This window comes from Hemicordylus capensis, chromosome 3 (genome assembly GCF_027244095.1).
Source record: "Hemicordylus capensis ecotype Gifberg chromosome 3, rHemCap1.1.pri, whole genome shotgun sequence".
Lineage (NCBI taxonomy): Eukaryota > Metazoa > Chordata > Lepidosauria > Squamata > Cordylidae > Hemicordylus > Hemicordylus capensis.
Window position 1 is genome coordinate 95,077,027 of NC_069659.1, and position 18,448 is coordinate 95,095,474.

An 18,448-nucleotide genomic window follows, 5' to 3' on the forward strand; every position below is an offset into this window, starting at 1 on the left:
CTTGAGCCTGTGTTGCTCTTTGCAGTTCTTCCAGCTCAACTCCTGTGAATACTTTATTTCTTATTATGAATCTTCTCTGGTCTGCTAGGCTTTGTTCTGTGATTTCTGTATTTGAATGCTTCTCTTTCCAAATTTGGTACATTCTTTTTAAATAACCTCTTCTAGTTGGACTAGACTTGTAATAGCAGATCATTATTTCCTTGTTGGCATTTTTCGTATATATTTTTTGGTTAAGTGACATTTCTTCCAGTAACTTTGCAGTCTCCAGCCCTGGTTGCTCAACTAAAGATCCTGAGACCTGTTGCCCACTTGCCACCAGATGTCCAGGGACTCCAGAAACTGGCACAGTCCTTGTTGGCCCATGCGACGACCGATCCGGTATAGATTTATTAAAGCTACGTCTCACTATATTGTTGATGGGAAAGGCACTCTTTGTCTGGCTCCTCTGGTGAGACTTGTCCAGTATGGTTGGACCTCTGGCATAGCTCTCACCTTCCTCAGAGCACGTAAGCCCCACAACCACACCAAGGTAGTGCCTCACTGGGGGATTTATTATTATTATTTATTATTATTTTACACAGTCAGACAGGTGCTATTGACTGGTTTGTTTTACCCAGACATCGAGTTCTTCCCAAGGACCTGGGATGCCAGAATTTTATTGTCAATGGTTATAGATATCGTCGCAGAATATAGGCTGTTCCCAGTAAAGCTGCTTTATTATTATTATTATTATTACATTAATATCCCACTCTTCCTCCAAGGAGCCCAGAGCGGTGTACTACATACTGGAATTTCTCTTTCACAACAACTCTGTGAAGTAGGTTAGGCTGAGAGAGAAGTGACTGGCCCAGCTAGTTTCATGGCTGAATGGGGATTTGAACTCGGGTCTCCCCAGTCCTAGTCCAACACTCTAACCATTACACCATGCTGGCTCTCATCATAACATCAGAAGTCATTTCCGGCCACTCAAGTACTGTGGATAGGTGAAAATAACCCTGTTTCTGCCCCGTGAATAAAGGAACTGGGTCCCTATGTCCCAACTGGGACCATGAATAACGAAGGCCACCTGTCTATACTTCCTTGGCAGCAAGTCCTATTGTATATAGAATCAAGGTATTAGTCACAAAGTAAGGGGCAGGCAACATTTACAAGCTGTTGTGAACCTTATGATGAATCTGTTTTGTAGTTTTCATAGATGTTAAAGCTAGACATAAGCAAAAGCTAATAAATATACCTCTTGCACTTTAATAGGCGTGACTTCAATATTAGTTTCTGTGGTGTGAATAAAAGACCACTTGACCTGGATGTCTTCCTCTTTGGCTTTCATTGAGAGTTCCAGCTATTGAAAAAAGAAATAGATAAAAGGTATACATCTTCAGTTTTGCTTATATAAACAGGCCTTAAACCTTAGTTTGACACACTGGTCACACTTCAGCCAACAAGTACTGGGTTTTCCTATTGTTAGCTACGCAATATTGTGTATTGGCAATTTTATGCCTTCTATAGCTAAAAATGGAACCCAACTGGATGCATATTATTGTATGGTAGCCATTTTCTTGAAGCTAAGTGAACTTAACAATCACAGCTATAGAACTGATGTATCAAGATGTCCTGCCATTTAGATTTCATATTTGCTAGATCCTGAACCATTTATTCATTTCATTTCATTTTTCATTTCATTTCTAAACCATAGCACTGATTTTACACAATTGCTATCAAAAAGCTACACTTGATTGGTATTTCCAGTTTAAAATTATCTGTTCCTCAATGGCTTTTTCTAGTAACTGACTTAATAATTTTGTTAGGTAGCCATTTGTGACAGGAAAAAGAAAAACAAAAACCAGCTAGAATACGCCATCTGTGGAACATGAGCCATCCAAAGCAAAGTACTTTTTGTCCCCATATATTACAATGAAACAGATTTCAGCATGTGTTTAAGTTCTCCCACTGAAATAAATTAGAATTAAATGCTTAACTTTGGATTAAATAATGCCCTAATTTTTTTAGGGCACTATACAGCATATTCATTTGAAAATGCCTCAATATTATAGTACACAGAACCCAACCATCTATATAGGAACACAGGCAGCTGCCATATACTGAGTCAGACCATTGGTCCATCTAGCTCAGTATTGTCTACACAGATTGGCAGCAGCTCCTCCAAGGTTGCAGGCAGGAGTCTCTCTCAGCCCTATCTTGGAGATGCCAAGGAGGGAACTTGGAACCTAGATGCTCTTCCCAGCGCAGCTCCATCCCCCAAGGGGAATATCTTACAGTGCTTGCATGTAGTTTCCCATTCAAAAGTAACCAGGGCAGACCCTGCTTAGCTAAGGGGACAAGTCATGCTTGCTACCACAAGACCAGCTCTCCACAAGACCAGCTTGCTACCACAAGACCTACTGCAGCAAAGATTCTACAGTTACTTAAGAAAGAACATAACATTTTCCAATTCAGAGCATATGGAATATTAGTAACATATTTGTGGTAAACCAGGCTTATACTGGTCAGCTTGATACAAATGGCTTCCATTTTAGGAGGACCAAACTCCATTTTAATAAATCAACAGAGCTTTCAAACTAGCCTGCCCCAGTTTGAATGTGAAGAGCTATTGTTTCCTTTGTGCACTCCTTCTGATCACACCTTTCTCCCCTGACCCAGCACCCCAGAAAGAAGTTGCATATTGCCTGGCCTTGAGCTGAAAAACCTCAGGATGGAGGGAAGTGGACAACTTTTGGGCAGTTCTGAAGGATCTTTCCTACAGTGTTCCCTCTAACAGATTTCCAGATGTTGTTGACTACAACTCCCAGAATCCCCAAGCAAAAGCCATTGCAGCTGGAGATTCTGGGAGCTGTAGTCAACCACAGCTGGGAATCCCTGTTAGAGGGAACACTGCTTTCCTAGTAAAAGAACAGGGCTAGATTCTCTTCTTCCTGATACCTAGGTAAGAGTCAAATAATGAGAGGATATCCATCTAGAGCCCAGAGAACATGAGGTAATTGCCAATAGGTATTTTGAAAATTGTGTTAACAGGGACTCTTGGAAACTAGGTAGGTAAAACAAGGACCTGCTCTATCCCTTTATAGCAGCATGAGATACGAGGAACTTTCCCCCCAACCAGATTTAGAAATAGCTTCTTTCCTGATTTTAAATGTCAGGTGAACCTTACTAATAAACTCTGGGCAGCATCCAGCTTAGTCATGACTAAGCACCATTGAAATAATATGACAAGCTAGTTATGACTAACTTAATTCCCACCAGTTTCAATGGGACTTGGTCATGACTTAATATGGATGCTGTCTTACTTACTGAACTAGAATGCCTATGATTCCAACACCATATGCTTAAAGGCTCTATTGTGCTATACACTACTGATAAACTGTATTTGCTGTTGGGGCATCTCCAGGTGCCTTCAGGACTAAAGGAAAGCTTATTTAGGATCATGACAAAGAACGATTTGGAATGGTTTTGAATTTTAGTGAAACAGCTGCAGGTACAAAGTTAGGTGCTTTTAAAAAAAACATCCAGACACCACTCTTTTTGTATTGGGACTTATATTTTTAACACAAACATATCCACATCTTCGTTATTTCACCTTTAAAGTTATTTGTTCAGAGTACAGTGACTATAACACTTCTGATATCTTGGATAAATATCCAGATCTGACATTTAGGATGCAGAGCTGATGTTCAGTAGAATGGTTAACTGATCAAACTATGAATTAAGAAGTCCCCGGTTAGAATTTTGCCTTTGCTATGAGCTCAGAAAGGGAGCTTGGACATAGTACTGGTCCGAGACATTTTGCTGCCTGAAACAGAGCAACAAATGCAGAGCCCACTTCTTTTCTCCCTTATCTCTTTTCTTGCCCCTATAAAAATCATGATCTCTCCCCCTTCCTTAGCGGGGGGTGCTATTGTGATGTAGTGGTTGGACTAGGACTGGGGAGTCCCACTCTCGAGTTCAAATCCCCATTCAGCCATAACACTCACTGGATGACTTTATGTCAGTCACTTATCTCTCAGCCTAACCTACCTCAGAGGGTTGCTGCAAGAACATACATAACCATGTACATTGCTCTGGACTCCTTGGAGGAAGAGCAGGATATAAATGTAGTAAATATAGTAAAATAAATGTAAATTTAACTTTCCTTCCTCTGCAGGCCATTCATGGGACAATCTGCCCACTTCATAAAGCTGGTCCTGCTTAGATAAACCACTCCTACTCACCTCCTCCACATGAGATATGGGAACAATGAAAAGTTTATTATTATACCTGCCTACCTTACAAGGCTATTGCAAGGACTGCCAAGAGGGCTATGAATGCTCTAAAGTATTACTATTAGGATCCCAGAGCAACTACTGTATAATACAGATATTGGGACTTGTGGAATGGCAAAATCTTAGATTAATTTGCCAAGATCCAGAAAGCAGCACAACTAGCTCCTTGAACTCAAGAGTACTTTGAACTTGTTTCTTCTCAAGCAGCATCTCAAACATGCCACTTTTAAAACTGTAATATAGCATAAGGGTTTTACAGGGAGGGGAAGTTAACTTATGGGGGAAGTTTTGTTGAGTACACACAAACTTTGGGTTACAGATAAAGCAGCTCTTACAATCCAGGGCCAGGCCAAATGTTTTGAAGCTCAAATCACTGGGAAAAGTCTATCAAGCACTACTCCTGTCCAAACTCTCCCGTTCAGTTCACTGGGATTTATGCAGGACCTTTCCTGCCCAAAACATAGATTTCATTTTACCCCTGAAACAAATATCCACCAATTGTATAAATATCGGTAGACAACAGCATGTACTTTGCACATACGCCAGGGAAGAAATCACCTTTCCTATAGATTTTGAAGGGGAGATGGAAGAAAATCTGTCAGGATTATTGAAATCTTGGGGAAGGGGCTCAATCACACAGTTACTTGACAGCTTGCTCATGTGTTTCCTTCCTTCCCCTTAACACTCTTCATGCCAGCTGGTTCTATTGTCACGGTTAGTTACAAAAATATGATTTGAGGTTGAATATCTCAAATTAGTAGGCTCCAGATTTTGGCAGGGGGAAGCCAAGAGGATGTTTTCAGGTGCCAGAGCCTGCAAAGGGTTCTGTAAACACTGCAAGTGTCTAAGCATGGGCAACAGATTTCTAGACACTCCAAAAATTGGAGATTTCTCTCAGCGCAGAGTCAGCCAGGATCATACCAACTGCAACTGGGAAGCCACAGGTTGCCAACTGTAGATTTAGAGTCCTGTCAGTGCAGGAGTTTGCATCAAATCACACTATAAGTTCTATAAAGGATACACACATTAATAAACTTAAGTGGAGTGTGGAGTACTTAAAAGAGTCTTCTTCAAGCATATCTAGGCATCCATTCCCCCCGCCCCCCACAACTGCCATATTTTTTGCCAGATAATATTTAGTAAAAGAAATTCAAAACATTACCTGCAAGTGAAGTGGAGACAGTTTTACACTGTAAGACTGACATTCTGCAGTAGATGAATTATCGGACAAACTGACAATAAAATTAAAGGCATTTCCAGCTACGTTGCAAGAGACCACCTGGAACAAAAGCAAAGCATGGCTTTAGAGATGGTGGACACACTTGTGCTTTTATTTATGTTATTGAGATTGCTTGAGACCACAGTTCAGGACCTGACTGCTGCAGTGCATTTGGAAGAAAATAAGGCAAGACAGGAGTTTACCCTCAGATGAACTAAGACAGTACTGTCATATTCATTACAGCAATATTAGATTTCTTTTAAAAATTCAAACAGAGTGAGATTATTATGATTTTGACATATTACTACTATAAACTATTACAAGTATTTATATACTGCTTTTAAATGAAAACTCTCAGTTATTTAAACAGAAACAAAGTGGTTTCCCGTCCCCAAAGGGCTGACAATCTTAAAAAGAGACAGCTACCACCACCACCACCACAATAGCCACTGGAGAAAAATGCTGTGCTGGGGTTGTATAGAGACAGTTACTCTCTTGCTGCTAAATATAAAGAGAGTAATCATTTGAAAAAGTGACTCTTTGCTCATTTAGCAGAGGTTCATACCATATCCTACCAGTACCACATGAGAGTTTTCTATGTCAGGTTAATTATTTGAATAAGATGTTCATTTTAGTCATTTATTTCAAGCACATCATGCCCCCAATCCAGGTAAAGTTAGCTATGATTAAGTCCCACTGAAACCAACTGGACAAGTTAGTCACAATGACTAAAGCCCTGTTCAGGCTTTACGTCTCAAGGATTCTGCAGCCCTGTACATTGTCCCTGCTTCTATAATGCCTGAAACCAAGTTTTTAGCTGGATTGGAGTCCACACATCATGGGATTCTCAGATTAATTTGTGGCCTTTTATATCCAAGAAATCCTTGGCTTAACTGACAATGAATGGAGATATTTCATGTTCTAGAATGGGCTCAGTTACGTTTGGCAATGTACTTTTAACAGGAAAGGTGCTTAACTTCAAGAACAAAAGAGTAGCCTTTTTAAAAGGCCAGGCTCAGAAGTGGGGTGGGGTAGGGGGAAGGGATGGGAGGAAACAGGGAAAGATATATGTAAAATACAAAATGTCAAAAATAAATTAAAAGTGGCTTCTTGCATTTTAAAATGCAAAATAAAATCAACTCTATGCATTTCTTAACACCACATTCTTACAGTTCAAGCCTCTAAACTCAGTACAAATATATCCATCTCCAATGCAGATTTAACAGATATTTTCACCATTCCATTACAGCACGCACACACATGCACACAGTTTACAAAGTTAGTACATATCTGTGGGACCAAAACACACCCACCCCATCACTATCTGCCCTGGTTCTAATAAAATTTTACTTAAAGTCTCCTCAGAGCAACTCAGTGAGCCAACACTACTACTATTCATGGTCTCAAGTTGTACTTGAGAGCTTGGGAAAGTTCAATCAAATCAATCTTTATTACAGTCAATAGAACAGCAAAGTAGTATTATCCCTTCATTCTTTCCCCATAGCCTTTAAAAATGCCAGTGGCCCAGGTTATTATAATCTCATGCTTTTGCCTCTCTTTCTCAAGCTACCGTCTTTCCAAAGAACAGGTTTACCTAGTTATTCCTATTAACTATTTGGTGCCAATTTAATTTCAAAAGCAGAGGAACATGACCCTCTGGCTTACTTACACACACTGAGCAATTCATCATCACTTTAGTGAGTAGCAGAGTGCTCACAAATTGGCATAAGAAGGCGAATGGCCTGTGGACAGGCATTCAGGTCAACATAGGTATCTGCTCCAACCCCATCACTAACAAATCTGCAAAAGTTTTACTTCGGTTGCATGTAAACAGACTGTTTTTGAGCAACTTACCAATCCAGTCTTGCCAGTTTGGCTACTAACAAAAGTCTGGCTACAATGAGCATCATGACGATAAACACACACTCCTGAGTAATAAACTTTATAAGGGTTTCGACCCTGAATATATTCGACCCTGAATATAGACACACAAGTTTATATATCTCGATACACATAAGAGAGCAAAACTAGATTTATTTTGTGATTACAGTACACTATTAGACCATTTGAACTTTCATATGACGAGCCTGCTAAAGCTGAATTAACAGTAACACTTATTTCAGAGTATGGCAACAATAGTTAATTAACTTCTACAACCACTGAATATATATATGAAGTTGCAGAGAGTCGCACCTACTTTCATTTTAGTTTAGATTCAGCATGCACCTACAACAGTAGGCATACATAATGGAATAGTTAGTTGGGGGGACATTCAGCGGGCAAAAGACATAGCTTTATCCCATTTTATTTTGAAGTGATATAGCCCCAACTATAACCACTGGAAACTGCCATGGGATAAGAAGATTGGCTGGCATAGAGTTACAGCCAATTATATTTCCCTTGGGATGCTGTTGTGAAGGATTCCCCTCTCACAAAGTCAGATTGATCACCTTATTTGGGGGTCAGGAGGAATTTCCCTTCAGGTAAGATTGGCAGCCTTCCTCAGCAGTGTGTGGTTAGTTCACTTGCATAAATAAGTTTAAGCTATTTGCTGTGTAAGCACCTTTCTCCAGTTATACATGAGTCTGGATCGCCACCAGTCTAAGAGCAGCACTCCAGTACCCCAGAAACAAGTAGAAAGAGCTTGTTGCATGATATATATAGCTGTTATCTAGCAAGCAGGTGGCACCTCTGATCAGCCAGGTTGTTTGCATTCCAGAAGACTTTGTGAACTTTAAGAGACTAGAAACAGCATTTCTTAAATATTTATCACATCTACTTATGAAAGGCATTTATATACTGCAGCTGGCCAGATCCCATAATCAGCATCCCAACCAGTTTTTAATACAAAACACACCAACAGTGTACATTAAAACATAATTCATTGCTTTAAAAAAAGATGAGACAGAGTGTCCAGCCTCCTCCTCTTCCTTGGGTTTCCTGAAATGGTTACAGTCAACACAAACACTGGCGGCGGCGCCTCATAAAGAGATAGGGATGGGCCCGGACCGGTCCGGAGGCCATTAAAATAGTCTCCAGACCAGTCCGGACCTGGGTGGTCCGGTTCGGATGGGGGGGTCCCTTTAAGAGCAGCAGGAGGGTTTACTTACCCCTCCCGCCGCTTTCCCGCTCTGGCGCCCATAATCCGTAGAGTAATTGGGGCGGCAGGACACCTCCCTGCCGCCCCTTCCCCGACGTTGCTTGCAAAACCTCCCAGGAGTCCTTTGCGCGTGCGCACGTCACAGAGACAAGTGCTTTTAACAGGGATTCCCAGATGTTGTTGACTACAGCTCCCAGAATCCCCAGCGGCAATGGCTTTTGCTTGGAGATTATGAGAGTTGTACTCAACAACAGACCGTTTGGAAGCTTCAGCTGGTTTAGAATGCTGCCGCAAGGATGCTCGTGGGTGAAAGTCGCTTCATGAGTATTACACCCAGCCTGTGTCAGCTTCACTGGCTACCAGTCTGCTTCCGGGCTAGATTCAAGGTGCTGGTGTTGACCTTTAAAGCCTTACATGGCTTGGGGCTGAGGTACCTATCGGACCACATTCACCCATATGAACCTGCCAAGGCCCTCCGCTCGACATCTCAGGCCCTGCTCGTGGCCTTGCCACTAACAGAGATCCAGTTGGCGGGGACTAGAGACAGGGCCTTTTCGGTAGTGGCCCCTCGGCTTTGGAATGCCCGCCCTGAAGAGCTTCACCATGCTCCCTCTTAGTGTTTTTAAAACACAACTAAAAACACATCTTTTTAAAGAGGCTTTTAAATGTTTCACCTGTTGTGTATGTCTGGTAGGTTATTTAGTTTTTATAATTCTTAGTTTTTAGCTTTGAGAATTTAATTTGGAATTTTAAAAGCTAATAACGATTGTGGTTTTTAGCATGGATTTTTAACTTGTTTAATTTGGTTAATTTTATTAGTCTGATTTTATATTGTAACTGTTTTATAAATGTTGTGAGCCGCCCTGAGTAGTAATATACTGGAGTGGTGGGGTGGAAATATTTTAAATAAATAAATAATAAACATCTGGGAATCTCTGTTAGAGGGAACACTATTTGGAACCCATGTAGCACACATTCCATTAACATAAGTGTGTTGATTTCCTTTCAGCATATGGCCCCTTCAAGACTCACATTAATACTCACCAGTGAATCATTAATTCTAGCTTTGCTAATTGCTCAGGACTGTAAAAAAAGATGGGGCCACAATTCATGGCTAGGGCACTATACATGGATCACTATTTAAATAGGCTAATCTGGAAGAACAAGGAAGGAAGTGTCTTGCTACAAGATGATCCCACTACTTTTAAACACTTCCAGTATCAAACGCCACTGGACAGTTGATTTCAAGAGCTCTTTATAGATCTGGTAAATAGCATGCTTGTAGATCCAGCACGCTCAGGTCAGACCCAACAACGCACAGATAGGCCCTCTATGACAGTCTAATGGTTACTGATCAGATATTTAACATTTCAGGTAAAACTTGCTCTCGAGAACTGTAAATGCCACCCACTGATCAACATCTACAAGCTACTTTACTATTGCCAAGCATAGACCTATGTTCTCCAACTCCACAAGAGATATTTTTTCAGAAGATGTTAATAGGATGACTTGCAGCACACACTATGCATATTTACTCAGAAGTAAGTCCCAATGTGTTCAGTGAGGCTTAGTTCAAGGTAAATGTGCACAGGACTGTTAGTTGGTGTATCGTGAAACAATGCAATTTGTTCAACTGTAAAGCATTTATCTTTCACAATAGTCAATGATCAGTTCACACACATCTCCCTTTGATGTACTCATCAAGTCCACCTCTCTTTAGATTTACCAGGGCTAATGTGATGAAGGCTACAACATTAAGAGCATTTACTAGAGAGTAACCCCATTGAACTCAGTGGGGCATACTTCCAAGTAAAACAAATGTAAGATGGCACTGTTTCCAGATAACTCACTGGTCATTAGAACTATCCCAACCAATAAGGCAGTATGTACAGACTGAGTTGCACTAGTCACTACTTATTTATTATTTATTTATTTATTTATTTGATTTATATACCGCCCTTCCGAAATGGCTCAGGGTGGTTTACAATTAAAACAGAAAACATTAAAAACAATTAAAACAGAGATACAAATATAAATACCAATTTAAAACAACTTAAAAAACAATTAAACTATCAAAACAATTAAAACCCTGAAAACCAGGTATTAAAACAATTAAAACTGATTAAAAACCCTGAAAGGCCAGGCCAAACAGACAGGTTTTAAGGGCTTTTATGAGACCTTTTCATAGTGAGAAGGCTTTAGTGGTGCTTAAGGCATTTCTAATTTACTTTTGCTTGCAATGATAAACCAGTCCAAGCCACAGTAACACACACACAGGATTTGTGTTTGTGTTACTCAATAGCTTTTATTCAATCAATATTCTGTGTATTGGTACAGCAGGGAAACTCCTACCATTTCCAAGATAAAAACATTCATTTAATAATGGAAATAAAGAATCCAAAGTGCCCCACCCTCAAGTGTACAACTGTTGACAATTACAGTAAGCAATATCATGCGGACTTTGCTCTGGGTGTGCCATAAACCAAAGAGAGAGAGAGAGAAAATAGAGATAAGGCTGCATGCAAACCTATCCAAAGAGACCAGTCTGAAAGATGAAGACAGCTGGCTTAGTTCGGCCTATTCGTGTTTACACATGAATACCTTTAATCCTCACTCTTTAATGCCCTTCTGCCATTACTATCTTTGCTTTCAGGAATGCTTCCATTAATTCACTCCAACAAAGATTTTTTATGTCAAAAGGACTAGTGCTCTTGTCTACTTCTCATGGAGACACCAGTATGGCAATCTGCTTCCAAACTTCTTGGCATACTTGTGCCCACTTTGTGAGTAGACACCAAGTCAGATATTTTTCTTCATATGGGTGACAATAGGTACCCTCCACTGAAAGTGACAAAAATTGCAAGACGACTATGTGGGTACCAGCCAGACAACCCAATACCAAGTTTGATGGCATAATTCTAAATATAATTTAATTATTTCAGATTCTATGCTAGTGCTTCTCCCCACCCCCACCCTGATATCTACAGTACTACTGTTATTCCACCACTAAATGTTAAGCCACTGCACATTTGCTTCTTAGGAAAGAATATGGCCTTTACAAATATGCATTCCTTAAAAAAAAAAAAAATTTTTTTCCAGGACCACTGCATCATTGAAACAGAATATTTAAATCTGTACTTATGATATAATATAATTTACAAAAAGTCAAGTGATTTACCAGCTGTGCCTTTGTAAGCAAGAGAGCTTAGAGCAGTGTTCTCTCTAGTTTTTTCCATCTGTGTGAGGAATGAGTTTTGTTCTGGGCAGCAGTATCAAAGCAGTGCATGCGCACATGCATGCAGAGTGGGGCCTTCCTGATTCAACCTGAGCAGGATCTAAAATTAACTGAGTGGACATCATAAAATGTGTGAGCGCGTGCCCATGTGCATGCCTCAGAGGGAACAGTGAATGGGAGCATTTTTTTTTTTACTATAAGCACTTCCCCCACTTTTCCTCTATGTAGAGAAAGCTTTATTGTACTAGCTATAGGGCAGGACAGAATAGCATCAATATACACATGGTAAATATTTTCTCTATGCTAATGGAGGAAAAAAGAACTTCTTTGCTAATAAAGAAAAGAAGAGAGCAAAGAACAGCCAGTACAGAAAGCAAGCAATTGCCACACGCAAAAATAAAGCATAGTTTTTTGCAATTGTCCCTGACCCAGAAGTTAACCTGGTATTAATTTCTTAGTGCGTGCAAGTGTAGTGGGGGAAACCTGCAGACTAAAGAGCTGCCAGGGAAAGGAAAGGCTCACCTTTTCTTCAGCAGACGTGACCACACTAACCACTCGTTGCACTACAAGCTCTAGAGGCTGAGGAGCTGCATCTTCTTCAAATGTAAACAAGTGGGAATCCTGGGGAATAAAGTTAAACGTTATTTGACAAAACACTTCTCTCTTAACATCAAAGGCCAACATATATTATAATTGGAGTTCACATTCCAAAGCACTTCAAATGTCTGAAAGTTAAGCTGCTTTTTGTACTGAAGCAGAATCTGGCAAACTCTGGGAAAAATCCAAGCCAAGGGAATTAAAATAGTGTGCTTAAAATAAGGCACATCAATAGCATGTGTGCAAATATCTTGCCTTTTAATACATTAATTGGTTTACTCTGAACAACATATTCTTCAAAAATTCAAAACTGCTTACATTAGCATTAGAGATAAGAAGCAAGACTTATACATGTGTTATATATAGATTAACAGCTAGAATTAAGCAAGCCATTTAGGCAAGCAGTATTTAACCCTGAATACTGCTTTGATATAAACAGAACATCTAGCAAAGGGTACTGTACACCAAGTTAAGGAATGTTCAAATTTAAGAACTTTAACCCGGTAAACAGTACACATCCCTCCACCTCTGTGATATCAGCAGCACTACAAGACAAGAAATGATAAAACTTTTATATAGTACTTTGAATGCTCCGAAGTGTTTTATGTCAATTTTCTCAGTCATCCTGACAAACAGTATTACAAAGTAGGCCAGAAATATGACATCTGTACTGCAGAGAGATACTGCAGATATAATATATACCATACTGTATTTACTCGAATTGAAGATAACACTAAATTTAAGATAACCCCCTTTAAAAATACAGGTTATGCCTGTATTTATTCAAAAGGAAGAGGGCTCTGAGTTTAAGACAACCCCCTGATTTCCACCATCAGACAACTTGGAAAAAGGACTAGTACTGTATTTGATTCAGATAAATACCTTAGTGCTAGCAGACCTTTGAACTAGCAGCACTCACACTTACAGCAGGGAGGAAATCCCACTCCCTCCCTTCTGCCCAATGAACATGCTTATGGAGCTGTTTGTCTGAAGGAGGAAGTGCCATAAGCATTTCCATCGATGGTTCTGTGAGCTGTGACCTGGATCGACACCAGTGAACATGCTGATAATATCTGAAGAGGGCCATAATGGGCTGGTTCAGATGTCACATGGAACCTCAGTTAGAGCTAGGCTCCACATGGTGTCCCTGAGTTCTGGAAACGTGCATTCCCCATTCCCACCCCCATGCAAATGTCTGCTTTCTATCTAGGTTAGTCTAGACTGGGTTTGGAGAACACGACCAATCCCATTAATTTTAACCTAGATATGAAATAAACACTGGTGCAGGGATGGGGACATGCACATGTTCCCAAGACTCAGGGATGATGTGCCAAGCCTGGCTCTAAACAAGGCTCTGTGCGACATCTGAACCAGCCCAGTGACTTGTCTGAAGCTATCCAGTATGTTCATGGGATAAAATTTGAACCAGGGATTTATTTGGTCACAGCTCACTCTCTTAGCCACTGCATTATACCAGCTAGCTTTTCAAGCATTAATGTAAATATGTTTTATCCCATTAAAATGTGTGGAGAATTTCCAGTACTTCAGTCCCAATACACTATTTGGAAATAAGTTCCACCCATCAGTGAAACTTATTTCCACAAAATAGGCAACATACACAGCATTGCACCACATACCGATAAGAACTGATTCAACACGCAATTGCGAGACTGCGGTTGATAATATGGAAATCTCACCAGTTTGTAAACAAGAACTTTGCTGGCTACCTGTCCACTTTAGAGCACAATTCAAAGCACTGGCTTCAAAAGCCTTATATGGCTTGGGACCTGGGCGCTTTCCAGACAAGCTGCTCATCAGCAGCAAAATGCCTCCCATTTGGACAAGTCACATTTGAAACATAAACAGCAGGGAGAGCATTCTTGCAGAAACGGACAACCCCGCCCCCCAAAGAGCAACTTTTTCACGCCGGATATGTGATGTCCTTGCTCTATATCGCGGCGATTAAATTCGCAACAAGGCATTGGAAATATGAACGGCACCCTGCTGTCCACGTAGGGACTGCGGTGTCACAACGCAGGAAGTGTGGAAGCACACTTCTGAGATAGGTCCTGACCCCGTTGTAGGGTCTAGGCTGGAAAGTACCCTGGGTATATAAAAGGCTTCCACCCAAACCACCAATTAACAGTGATCCCTTATCAGAGGCTCTTCTACAGGTCTTCTCACCTTCTGAGGTGAGGCAGGTAGGCATTCTCTGTTGTGACACACTGCTTGTGGAATGCTCTCCCTGGGAAGACTTGGCCTGGAGCCAAATCTATCATCCAGGCCTTTAAAAAAGAAGAAGCTCGGGCTAATTGTTTTAGTCACTCATAAGAGTAGTATGCATGCTGGTTTTGTGTGTTTACTGTTTTATACATATGTTTTTAAATTATAATCTGCCCTGGGGAGTTGGAGACCTGAAGGGCAGGTCCTAGGTAACAAATGTTTTAAAGAAAGAGTAAGATCTACAACACTGTGTCTTAAGGAAATTACTAGAACACACATCTCTTGAAATCCAAGTATGCCTAATGAAGAACTGCATCCAGTAGCCATAATAAAGAGAAGCAAGCTGCTAGACCTGTTTATGTAACTGACCTTTGTCCCTCACTACAAAAGCAGTCACCACCTTATACTATATACCAGAAAAAGTCTGAAAGAATAGCTTGTAATCAGGGGCGTAGCAAGGCTTGATTGGGCCCAGAGACAAGATTTTAAAATGCACCCCCTCACTGAAGCTCAGCTCATGAAGCACATCAATTTCGGAGGATGAATACAACTGAAGGAAGCCTGGGCGGGTGCGCGGCTGGGGGAGTCAGTCATGTGACTTGCCTCTGGCGGGCCCCCCAAGGCGGCGGGCCCCCAGACCACTGTCGCCCCTTGCCCTATTATAGTTACGCCCCTGCTTGTAATGTACTACTGGCAGGGAGGAGGGGCTATTTGGGAGGGGGAAAGAAAAGTCAGAAGCAACTCTGTTGCGGGCACACAAGAAGCTAACTAGATTTAAAAGTCTACTGGGTTATGATCATTAACAAGTCCTTTACTATCTAAGTCCTTAAAAAGAATGGTCACAATTGTTACATTTCAGACTGGAAACGTTGGGAAGGCCAAAAAGTCATGCTTAAAAGTATGAGATTTTTTAATGGTACACAAATGGTACACACAAAGAGTTGCCCATTTGCATTTGCTAGAGTCAACACACCTCCTCACACATACAAAAATCAGTAGCTACTGTTATTGCCAAAGACATAAGTACTCCCGGTGGAAACCAGGGTGGAAACATAATCCCTGGAATATGTTACATTATGAAGTCACGTTTAACAACATCCTACATGTTACATGTGGCATATTCTTAGGAACATTCTTTCTAAGGTTGTTTTGTTGTGCAGCAGAAGCAAAGCAGAATTTCATTAGCTTCCCTATGACGGCATTGTTTTGAGTTTGGAAGGCTCAGCGAGTGAGTAAAAACACTGCACTGCCAGGCGGTGAACTCATCAAAAGAAAAGGATGCAGTTTCTCTCTTGGAAAGGATGTACGCATGCAAGGCATTGTTACTTTCCTATCAGTTTTCCTACAGTATGTTTGCTTCCTAGCCTTTGACCCCCTCCCCACTTACAGTTGTTTGCTTTTTCTTTTTTTTAAGGTTTTGTTATTAATGGGACATACAATCTAATAACAAAGCTAAGTTACAGTGCAGAGCAACTTAAGGGGGGGAAAAAAGATGAATGACCTCTCTCAGGCACTGACCAGCACATGCCTTGGTGAATAAGATAATGTAAAAAAACATTTAAAAGGCACAAAATAATTCATCATATTTCTATTTATGATGACAGCTCAGATAGTTTATATGTATTTAGATCCTTGCAAAAAGCATTTTTGGTGGAGGAAAAAGAGAAGGTCACTAACTTCTTATGGATTTTAGATTTCAGGTAAGGAGACAAGATTTACATCCTGATCATCCTCTGAAATGAAAGCTCTGTTGACTTCAAGCGAATTCATAACCACATACTGCATTCATAGTTGTGCAATCAGAATCCAGTTTAAAGAACACTGAGAGGGTTGTTGAGATGAGCGAGGTATGAACATCTCCCCCAAGTAAAGTAGACTTTTAAATGTTATCTTCCTATGGGGGCAGGGGGAGAATACTACAAGGCTCTGGTCAAAACCAGAACATTTCAAGCAAAGCACCTGCTGTCACATGAGTACAATCCACAGCACTGTAATTCAGCACCTTGGTTTCAGACACAGAACCATATAGTTGTCTCTCTCTCACACACACCCCCTCTACTTGGTTTACATTCCACGGAGTTAAGCAAGTGTAACTCACTTGCAGGTAATATGGCAAAGGCTGAGTGCCTCTCTCAGGCACTCACCAGCACAAGTCCCTGAGGGATGCCATTGCCAGCTCAGCTTGCAACTCTAGGAGTTTTTTTTTTTTTTTAAGTTCCATCTAAGATGAATGGGACATGTTTCCAGATAAAGGAGTCATGTTCAGGAAGGGAAGTTCTCGGCTCCTAAGTACTTGGACATACCTGAGTGGTGGCGGTGAATCCGGCTGCCTGTGGATCGTGTGAGCAGCACATAGAGACACAGAAGATGCCCCATAACGAAGGCTGGGACTAAAATGGGGCCCCAGATGTTCCCCTTTCAGTCCCAGCATGTCCAAGACACTTACCTCCCTTAATCGGGCTTCTCTGTTCAGCGCTGTGATCCAGGCTTTCTGCCACTGGCTCCTCCAGCTGCTCCGAGCCAGCAGCCAGGCAAAGAGGGAGTCCTCATTCCCTTGCAGAAGTTCCGCAGGCGGCGGCGGCAGCGGCGGCGAAGGAGGCGGCTTCCTCCCGCCTTGTCGCAGAGCGCTCAGGCCATACTGCACCAGGTAGACGGCGACAATGGCCAAAGCAGCCGCAAACAAGGAGAGCAGCGAGAGCCGCTGGACCTCACCCAGCCAGTAAGCCAGCCAAGACATGACTGACCATTATTAGCCCCGTCCCTCTCTCGCTCGAGTTTCGGAGAAACCCTTTACATGGCAGGAGGCTCAAGGCATTTGCACCTGGCTGCCAGCCGAGATCACCCTCCGGAGCGGACTGTAAAGTAAACACAGTGGTAGTGGCGGAGAAGCGCCGGCGACGAAAGGGCTCGCGAAGGGCACCACACTTGCTTCTCTCCCTCTCGCAAGTGAGCACCGGGCGAAGGAGCCAGCAGGAGGCGCGGCGGCGGCAAAGCAGCAGCAGCAGAAGCCACCCACGTCACAGGACCTGCCCCGCGCCGAGCTCACGCCGCCCGCAGAGCGAAGCGCGCGCGCCTGAAGAAGAGTGGCAAGCAAAACAGGCTGCTCAGCTCGAAAGGGGAACCCCGAGGAGGCGCTCCTTCTGCTAGGGGAGCCAGCGCGGGAGTCCCGGCTGCCCGCAGCAGCATCCTGCTGCTACCGCGCCCACCACCCCGCGCAGGTCTTATGCCGCCGGCGGCTCAGGCAGCCGTGGCTAGCGGCGAGGCATGGTGGGACGTCACGCGAGGATCCTCCAAGTTTCCTGGGGGAGGGCAGAGCTGCCTGTGCCCTTTCCAGGGACCGCGCTGTGGGGACGCCCTCCTGCTGCAGCCAAGAATCCCCCGACTGGTTGTTCCTCCGGGGCACTGCACCCTCCCCTTCCAGCCTGCGGGAAAGAGGGGGAACCCTCCCCTTCAACCTGGACGCGACGGCAGCCGCTCATTCTTTCGCAGCCCTTCCCAGCCTGCACCTCACAGGCCTTAAAGGCACAGCGAGCTCCGGTCGCCTCTACCTTTTCCTAGCCAATCTGCCTGTACAGCGCCGGTGCCTGTCAGTGTCCAGCAGTCGGGAGAATAGAGCAGAGAGCCGGCCAACCTAAGCACGTTTACCCAGGCGCGAGTCCTACTGATTCCACTTGGACTTTCTGCCACGCGTACAGACGCAATCTTCTCCCAATAGATCAGCTCCTTGCTCTCACACCTTCTTTATATCGTTAAAGTGAAAGCGGACTGGATTCAAGTAAAGGTAAAGCGTGCCGTCGAGT

General features: G+C 42.4%; 1 protein-coding gene across 2 annotated transcripts in view; it reads right to left on the reverse strand.

The window, feature by feature from the left end:
* C2CD2 (C2 calcium dependent domain containing 2) overlaps positions 1-18,189 on the reverse strand; it is a 46,702-nt gene extending 28,513 nt beyond the window's left edge. Inside the window, exons 1-4 of one of the 2 annotated variants that reach the window (XM_053305577.1) lie at positions 17,095-18,176; positions 12,351-12,449; positions 5,437-5,553; positions 1,235-1,339 (exon numbers count right to left, since the gene is read on the reverse strand). In XM_053305577.1, coding sequence (XP_053161552.1) covers positions 1,235-1,339; positions 5,437-5,553; positions 12,351-12,449; positions 17,095-17,385 — 612 coding nt within the window. In that variant the 5' untranslated portion in view covers positions 17,386-18,176. Of the gene's footprint in view, positions 1-1,234; positions 1,340-5,436; positions 5,554-12,350; positions 12,450-17,094 lie in introns of both variants that reach the window. The other variant, XM_053305578.1, reaches the window with a different exon arrangement.
* Between the last annotated feature and the right edge of the window lie 259 nt (positions 18,190-18,448).